Source organism: Girardinichthys multiradiatus, chromosome 17 (genome assembly GCF_021462225.1).
Source record: "Girardinichthys multiradiatus isolate DD_20200921_A chromosome 17, DD_fGirMul_XY1, whole genome shotgun sequence".
Classification (NCBI taxonomy): Eukaryota; Metazoa; Chordata; class Actinopteri; order Cyprinodontiformes; family Goodeidae; genus Girardinichthys; species Girardinichthys multiradiatus.
Genome location: NC_061809.1, coordinates 3865423 through 3874941, shown reverse-complemented (window position 1 = coordinate 3874941; position 9519 = coordinate 3865423). Strand labels below are relative to the sequence as shown.

General features: G+C 38.6%; 1 protein-coding gene across 1 annotated transcript in view; it reads left to right on the top strand.

The window, feature by feature from the left end:
- The first annotated feature begins 5267 nt into the window (after window positions 1-5267).
- The window catches only part of tmpoa (thymopoietin a), a 48257-nt gene continuing 44005 nt past the window's right edge, over window positions 5268-9519 (top strand). The window contains exon 1 of the mRNA XM_047390166.1: window positions 5268-5710. Coding sequence (XP_047246122.1) covers window positions 5468-5710 — 243 coding nt within the window. The 5' untranslated portion in view covers window positions 5268-5467. The remainder of the gene's footprint in view (window positions 5711-9519) is intronic.

Sequence of the window (9519 nt, the reverse complement as noted above, 5' to 3'; positions counted from 1 at the left end):
TATAACCACAACACAAATTATGATGGTTAGAATAAACACTGCTATTAAGAAACTTATTTTAGTCCCCTTTTTGGTCTGAAGTTCCCTTGTGCATTGTGTTTAGCACAGATCAAACATGTTCTACAAAAATTTTTTGAATAAGAGTTAAATCCATATGTTGTGTATATTTTGTTCACTAATCCTACCATTCCTCCTCTCGAGACATGAGAAACTCCATGACTCGAAATTGCTGCCCATTTGTATAGGTTTTTTGGTAGGATAGGTTTATTTTCTGCACAGTGTCTGTTCCTGTGGTGTGTGCCGCACATTTGCATATTGCAAGCTTTTTTGGCAGTTGGACTGCTTGCAATAGCTCTGTTAATAGTGCTGCATGTGTTACAGGTTTTCCAGTGGAGGTAATCATACCCCTATTTTTCCAATGTTGTGCAAAAGTATGCGTTGTTGCATATGCATACTGACTATCAGTGTATATTGTTGCACTTTTTCCTGTCATTAATTTGCATGCTTCAGTTAAGGCTACTAACTCAGCAGCTTGCGCTGAGTAGTGTGAAGGGAGTGCTTCTGCTTTCAGTACTTTATCAAGAGTTACTACAGCATATCCGGTTTTTGTTTTACCTTTCTCATCTTTTTTGGAAGACCCGTCTACAAATAATGTTTCTCCATCTGTCAGAGGGGTATCTTTTAAGTCTTTTCGGCTTTTTGCTATTTCTTCAGATAATGTTTGGTTTAGTTCTTATTAAAAATAAAAAAATAAAAACTCACTCACTGATGAACACAAAAAATGAAGGGCATATTATATCTTATAATCTTAGTTTGTTTTACCCAGTTTTATAGATACAACATACAGTTTCAGTCAGCTTTGTATTTAGTTCAAGTAACTAAAGTTTGTTTCAATTAACTCAAGTTTTCTCTATTTCAGTCCAGTCCAGTAATTCTGTTAAGGTTCATTTCATCTTATGTTAAGTTTGAGTCTAATTCAATCATTTTGAACCTGACTGGCTGTTAAAATCTTTTTGTTTTACCATAGAGAACTGACCTAATATTATTATGGTACTGTTGAGGACTCTAATTTTTTACATAACATGAAACAGACATTTATTTCACAAAAACAGAAAGTCAAACACAGACATTTGGCCACATGAAAGTTTAAATAACCTGTCTGTACAAGAATTGTGAAAAATTGAAGACAGATCTATGAACTTTCCTATAGTTATCAGTATTTTTAATACAGGTAGAACCTTTGCTATCTTTATATGATTTTTCGGAAAAGATTCTGGAAACCTTATTAAGATATAAATTTGGCAAAGATCATCAGAACATCAGACCTTTATTAGCGCTTTTAATGTCCCTCAAAGATGCATTACAATGAAATCAGTCATTCCCATTCACACACATTCACACACTACTTACTTATTTCTCTGTCAGAGTAATTTTTATTTGCAAAGATTTGAACATAATTTGACTTCTATTATTCTTAAAATGCACATTGTTTCCTCATAACCCCTTTTGTTTCCACAAGGTCTGTTTTGAACGCTTCAATTCTTTTTTTTTTTTTATTCACCAAGAATCAATAAGGTGGTCTTAGTGGATCCACCTTAAAGGTGTTATCTGTTGGGTGTCATGTTATCATTGTCAGGTCAGTGAGGTTCATAAGTCAGTCAGAACCTTGGTCATTTGTTCTGTGCACATAATGTTTCATAGATCCAGCCTATGATTAATCAGCAAAACGTCCACCTATAGGAGAAAAAATGATTGTTAATGAATGAGCTGCATTTCCTAGGAACACTGTCTTCCTCCTGGATGAGCATCACCTGTTGAAAAACTTTCATCATTGTTTGTTTCACATATTCACTCACATCTTTATATTATATCAGTAGGTGAAGTTGTTAGTATCTCATGTAGACTGACATATACTGTTGCATTTGGAGAAGATCTCAGATTAAATAAACTTAGTTAGAGCTTCAATCCAGGTTCATTTTATGTCTGCAGACTTTAGCCAATTTTTCTTTTCTTTCTTTTTTTTTTTTATACATAAAGAGCAAGATTCAAAACATTTTCAAAAGGCAGATTGTGGCAGAATGTAAACAAAACTGCTTATTGATTGACAAAATAACATTCAAGCACACAATCACCATATTAAAAGGCTCTACTTCTAGAGAATCACTAAACTTCTGGGGTCCGGTTTTGGCCCGCGGACCTTGAGTTTGACACATGCAGGGTAGAGTTACAATTTTTTCAGACCTTTCAGCAGAGACAGGCTTCTGCTGTTTGCAGAAGTTTTATCTTTGTTTTCAGGCAGCTGCATCTCTTTGTCAAGGTCGTTTCACAGAGCTGAAATTTAACTTCTCTCAAAGAGGAAAAATCAAGAATGCACACAATCTGAGCCAAATATGGAATTATTTCCCTGTAAAATGAATCTTTTGCATTTTATCATGATATTGTTGGTAGTATAACACCATAGAATGATTTTTAAAGCACCTGTTTCTCACTAATGCTTGCCTACAAAATCTTTTACTCTCAGATTACTTCTTTAACAACTCTAGTCATTGTTCACTGGGTTGTCCAGTTGGACAGTTTCCATGTTGTCCACATTGTCTCTTGAATCTTTTAAATGCATAATCTCCAGTTTAAGATCCCCGTGTAGTTTTAGGATTTCAGTGATAATTAAGTTACCTGAAAATCCGTATTTTTATGCCATCGTGTACATATTTCTGTTAAATCAGAGCTTTTTCTCTGTTCTTCCCCCATTGTTCTTTGTTATTTTTCTCTTTTTAGTTTTCATTATTGCTAATTTTAGATCCCCTTGTAATTTTAAGACATCCTTTGTATCTAATTTGCCCAAAAACCCATGTTTTTTATTTTTTTATTCCATCTATGACAGATCATACCTGCTCCTTTTACATAGTTCTCCATAAACTTTACCTCCCCTTCTAAGTCAATTAGTTTACTTTGTTTCTCTTTACTTTGCCCCTTTCCCATTTTGAACTAGATTTAGATCCAGTATGTTTTTTAATACCTGGTGTATTCTAAATACTGGATTTATGTATTTGAAAACAGGATGGTGATCAAGAAGTCAGTTGTGGTAAAATCCACTTCAACCCTGTTCAGGTGGGATTTTCTTGCCTACAAGCATCCACAAAGGCTCACCATTTACTATCTGTTTTCAGTTTATATGAAAAGTAAGGACCTAATGGTCATTACGATTCCATTCACTCTTCCACACGTTTTTCAGTCACACTTTTTTACGCGTTTTACTCTTACTGTAATTACTTTCACAAAAACATAACAGAGGACTCCGCCGTCCTGTGTAGAGTTTAATTAGTCTATTTCAACTAAGGGAGTCTACCCTCCTGCGGAATTTAACTGTCTATTTTAGTTCAACAGAGGACTCCGCCGTCCTGTGTAGAGTTTAATTAGTCTATTTCAACTAAGGGAGTCTACCCTCCTGCGGAATTTAACTGTCTATTTTAGTTCACCTGATAGTGTCTAGAATTGTCAGGGTTTCTCTATACTGTACTATTTTAGGTCATTTGCATTTCATCACTCATTCCTTTTAAATGAAAGACCTACTCACTGGTTCTCTGTGTCCTCGGGAGTACCGTCAGCCGTCAGACCCCAGCCTGTCAGGGAGGGACCAGTCCCGGAAAGGGTATTAGTACTGTGGCCACAGATTTGTCTGGAATCTCACTCACCCACTGGGATCGTCAAGCGTCTTGGTCTCCGGCTCGAAGGACCATTTATGTTAGGTTTAAACACCAAACACTTTCACAATTCTGCACAAAGAAAGACACAGAGAAGTTAGTTCATTTTAACCTGCAGGTGAGAGTGTTTCAGAGGCTGCTCAGTTACAATCCTCCACCAACACTCTGAAGACAGCCTCTGCTCCCTCTGCATTTTATTGATAAGAGATAAGAGAAAAACGCCCTGGTTACAAAATGCTCCAACCACTAAAGGGAGGGATGCACACTCATAAGATTGGAAACAGCTGCACCGACAGAATGTTCTAGAACATCCTGTCTCTATCTTGCAGCTCTTGTACATATAAGATATAATCACTCTGAACAGCAAGCTTCACTTCTATTAAAGTTAAAACATATATAATCATTAATTAACCCTAACATCAGTTGAAACAAAAAATAATTTATTTTCTAGGAGTTTTTTAAAGGGAGTATGTTGGGCTGAAGGTGCATTGCAGCTTTTATCGCAACTTCCCCATGTTATGAGGCTGATTAAAATAATTGGTCCGTGGCCTTTCTGAGGAATGGAAACAGAGCATACACAATTCCCGAGGATCCCTTTATTCAGGTAAAACAAATCCTGTGGCTTTAAAGGGGACATATTATGCAAAATCCACGTTTTTAGCTCTTAAACACATTTTTTGTGTATTGGGAGTCTCTAACAAATTTGAATTTAGTCTTTCCAGATCCTTCGATGATATATTTAGATGCTTTTTGGGTCATATTTGCTCAGTCTGTTCAGATTTCTCCATTTTCTATTACTTTTCGTTCTCTATTATGTCATAGTATTTTCTGTGGAACTTCTAAAGATGATCATGGACCATGATAACTTACTGGCTGTTGCACAGCTTCATGCTTTTAAAGGCCTCCTGCTTTTAGCTCCTTAAGGACATCACCTTATTGTGTCTTGAATAACAATATTAAACAAACAGTTTTGCAATCTGTTTGGTCACCTTTTTTGCCTTGCGAAACACACAATCCAAATGCATTCAGTGATGTTCTTGATGCTAGTGTTAGCTAACTTGTTAACTATGTTTGGGTCTTGTTTAAAAGTGGTGTTCATTCAATTTGCAGTAGCATTAACATTTTAAAAGGTATCTCACATATAGTTTGTGTAAAAACATTGTCAGTAACATTAATTATGGGATTACAGCTTTTGTTACTACTGTGAATTCCTTAACTTTTCTCTGCTATTGTTTAAAAATTTACATTTTTCATGTAGCCTACTAGGGCAGGGGTGTTCAAATTAGTCCTAGAGGCCTGGAGGGGGGCGGGGTATGAAGTGCCTCATTTGCATTTAAAGAGACCGCAGCAAAATGAGACGGTCAAAAAGGAAGCTTAAAAAATGAGTAAAATAAACGCATGAGGAGCTAAAATAACGACAAAATTCAAACCAAAAAATTGCAGTTCCACTTTAGACAGACCACATCTGAATGATTTAAACAGGAAAAGGAAAGATTGAAAAGCATGATATGTCCCCTTTAAATCCCGGGGCTTTCGGTGCAAGGGGGCTCTTTTTTTTGAACATTTTTTTAGGTATTTCCCGTTTGTCTTCAAATGTTATTAGTAAAGCACACCGCTTTTAGCTAACTAAAGCCACTAAGAGGCGCCGTTCAGCTGTTCTACTTTCACTAGGCCATTCCTCTGTTTACTCCAGCTCTCTGCCTTCGGTGCCGCCAAGCTAATTTACCCGGGAAGAGTGGATCTTATGACATATTCTTAACGTCGACATGCCGGTGTACCTGGACGACCCGTCTATCCTCACCAAAGAGAAGCTAAAAAGCGAGCTTCTTGCCCACAACGTGGAGCTGCCGACTGGCAACCCAACCAAGGACGTGTATGTGCAGCTTTATCTGGAGAACCTGACCGCCCAGAACAAGAAGCATGTCACGGCCGCAGCTCTGGACGCGTTTTCCAGCGACGAGGAGCTGCCGCCGCCCGTGGTCTCCAACAGAAACCGCTCCTCCGGAAGGGTAAGCTTTGTTCTCCGTGTCGGATTCAACCATCTGCCTGATATATTTGTAACAGTTTTGACGGTTACAAATAACCATTGTTACACCGATGGTCTAATGATGGAGCTCTGAAGTAAAAAAAAAAAAAATGTTTTATACGTGAACAGAACTTGGCGAGTTCTGCTGTTTGTATATAATGTTTTGTTTACATCTGTAGACCAGCTCAAGGAAATTGGGTTAATTTGCATCCCCATGAACATTCTGACATTCATAATTTTTCTCCCATCCAAGCCCTGAGCCACAAGATGAACCCTTCCCAGCCCCCCACACCGGGGTCAGATGGTCGTTAACACAGACTGAGCCTTTGGTCAAACCTAAATCACTTCACGGTCGCAGATCAGTTAAAATGGTCACAGCTCAGCTTTCACTTCCTCCCCGAATTTTCCCGCCTTGCCTCAGTTTTAGTAAAGCTTGAGGAGTGGCATAGCTGTTGCTGCAGCTGCCAGCTCAACACAAGAAGGCTTTTACTGGAGAACATCCCATCCAGCCAACTACACAAACTGTTAAAGGATACTCTACAGTGATGGATTTATTTTCACTAACAAATTAATGCTGACAATAAAAACACAGCTAGGTGATGAAATCCGGGTTTTCATGGCGGGATTTCACAAAATTCAGCTTTTTTTGAAAGAAAAACACTGCTAATTCTGTTTGACATGGTGACATCACAACAGACACATAAACCGACAAGTTCATCAGGGTTGGTTACAGTTACAAGTTACTCAATTTAAAATGCAAAAGCAGTGTAACTATTTTAGTTGCTTTGACATAGTGATGTAACCTTTTAAGTACTTTTGAAAACAACTGGATTCATCATTAGTGTGTGGCGTGGTTACATCAAGCTCCGACACGATGAGTAAAGATGAGATTTAAGGATCTTTGATGTTGTAAATTAATTTTAAAGACTGGCTGTGTTTACATTTATTTATTTTGAAGAAATCAGCCTGGGCTAACGAATTCTACCCAGGAAATAATCACTGGGTAGATCTAAATGATGATCTATTCTGGAATTTAATGAGATGTGTATTCCACTTTGTTTTATTGTTCTTGTCAGATCAAAAATGCTTTTATAGCATCTTATAAAAGTAGGTACACCCCTCACATTATATCCTTCCATTGTACACTACTGAAGATATGACACTTTGATACAATGTGAAGTAGTCTGTGTACAGCTTGCATAACAGGGGAAATTTGCTGTCACCTTAAAATAACTCAATACACAATCAATAATGTTTAAACCTCTGGCGATGAAAGAGAGTACATCCCTAGGTGAAAATGTCCACATTGTGCCCAAAGCAGTCAATATTTTGTGTGGGCGCCATTATTTTCCAGCACTGCCTTAACTCTCTTGTCATGGAGTTCACTAGAGCTTCGCAGGTTGCCACAGGAATCCTCTTCTACTCCATGACAACATCTCAAATTGTCAGGTTTTTTTCAGCTGCTTCACGTTTGGTACTGTTCTACATATTGCTTAAAAAGTAAATACTTTTTACTTTTTAATCAGACGATTTCTGTCAAAGTTATTCAAGGCTGCTAACAAACTATTTCCCCCCTTTATAGTTTCATACCATTTTTTTTTTATCACAGTTACTTTATTGATCCCTGAGGGGAAATTATTTTTGAATTAAATTTAATTTAAATGTTTCAGATCATCAAAAACAGAAAACGATACACTGACTAGATACAAAATATAGTTGTCAAACGATGATTTAATTAATGAAGTGAAAAAAATCTATCCAAACCAATATGACCCTATGTGAAAAGTAATTCCCCCTTTAATCTCACAACTGCCATCGTGCATCTATGGAAGATGGTAGTCTTTAACATGTCTCTGGACACATTTTGACCCACTCTGGCTTTTGAAAGCCCAGGGCGCATTTCGATACAAAGTTACCCAGGTAATTTCACTTTCCCAGGGCCTTACTTTCATGGGTAAATGGTCCGGATCTGGAGTAGGTTTTATCAGCTTTCCCTGGGATTGTTGAGGGGGCAGGGTTGTGTGCACCGAGCTTGGCACCAGCAGCTGCAGTAATAGCGGAGGTCGGCATACAAATGAATCATTTTTATACCATTAATTTGTCACAAAAGGAGTTTAAAGATGTTTTTAAGCGAGAAAGTAGACCCCAAAACTTTATCTGTGCAGTCCGTTTATCAAGAATGAGCCTACATTGAAATTTTTTTTCTAACTTTTGGGAGCAGTGGAGCTCTGCTTACAGACTGGAAAATGACTTAACCACCTCATTGTTCCCTCCATCAATTATAACTGGCTGATGCTGAGGTTTCTTTGGTTATGCAATTATTTCCTTGGTCTTAGAGGTGTTCAAAATGAGACTATTACTCCTACTCCAAACTGAAAATGTATCTATTAGATTTCTGTACTCCATTTCATCTTCTACCTTTACACATGCCACAGCAGCTGTATTTTCTGAGTGTGATGAGATGCTAACCTATATACAGGGGTTGGACAATGAAACTGAAACACCTGTCATTTTAGTGTGGGAGGTTTCATGGCTAAATTGGACCAGCATGGTAGCCAGTCTTCATTGATTGCACATTGCACCAGTTTGAGCAGAGTGTGAAGGTTCAATTAGCAGGGTAAGAGCACAGTTTTGCTCAAAATATTGAAATGCACACAACATTATGGGTGACATACCAGAGTTCAAAAGAGGACAAATTGTTGGTGCACGTCTTGCTGGCGCATCTGTGACCAAGACAGCAAGTCTTTGTGATGTATCAAGAGCCACGGTATCCAGGGTAATGTCAGCATACCACCAAGAAGGATGAACCACATCCAACAGGATTAACTGTGGACGCAAGAGGAAGCTGTCTGAAAGGGCTGTTCGGGTGCTAACCCGGATTGTATCCAAAAACATAAAACCACGGCTGCCCAAATCACGACAGAATTAAATGTGCACCTCAACTCTCCTGTTTCCACCAGAACTGTCCGTCAGGAGCTCCACAGGGTCAATATACACGGCCGGGCTGCTATAGCCAAACCTTTGGTCACTCTTGCCAATGCCAAACGTCGGTTTTAATGGTGCAAGGAGCGCAAATCTTGGGCTGTGGACAATGTGAAACATGTATTGTTCTCTGCTGAGTCCACCTTTACTGTTTTCCCCACATCCGAGAGAGTTACGGTGTGGAGAAGCCCCAAAGAAGCGTACCACCCAGACTGTTGCATGCCCACAGTGAGGCATGGGGATGTATCAGTGATGGTTTGGGCTGCCATATCATGGCATTCCCTTGGCCCAATACTTGTACTAGATGGGCGCGTCACTGCCAAGGACCACCGAACCATTCTTGAGGACCATGTGCATCCAATGGTTCAAACATTGTATCCTGAAGGTGGTGCCATGTATCAGGATGACAATGCTCCAATACACACAGCAAGATTGGTGAAAGATTGGTTTGATGAACATGAAAGTGAAGTTGAACATCTCCCATGGCCTGCACAGTCACCAGATCTAAATATTATTGAGCCACTTTGGGGTGTTTTGGAGGAGCGAGTCAGGAAATGTTTTCCTCCACCAGTATCATGTAGTGACCTGGCCACTATCCTGCAAGAAGAATGGCTTAAAATCCCTCTGACCACTGTGCAGGACTTGTATACAGGTCCTTCTCAAAAAATTAGCATATTGTGATAAAGTTAATTATTTTCCATAATGTCATGATGAAAATTTAACATTCATATATTTTAGAATCATTGCACACTAACTGAAATATTTCAGGTCTTTCATTGTCTTAATACGGATGATTTTGGCATACAGCTC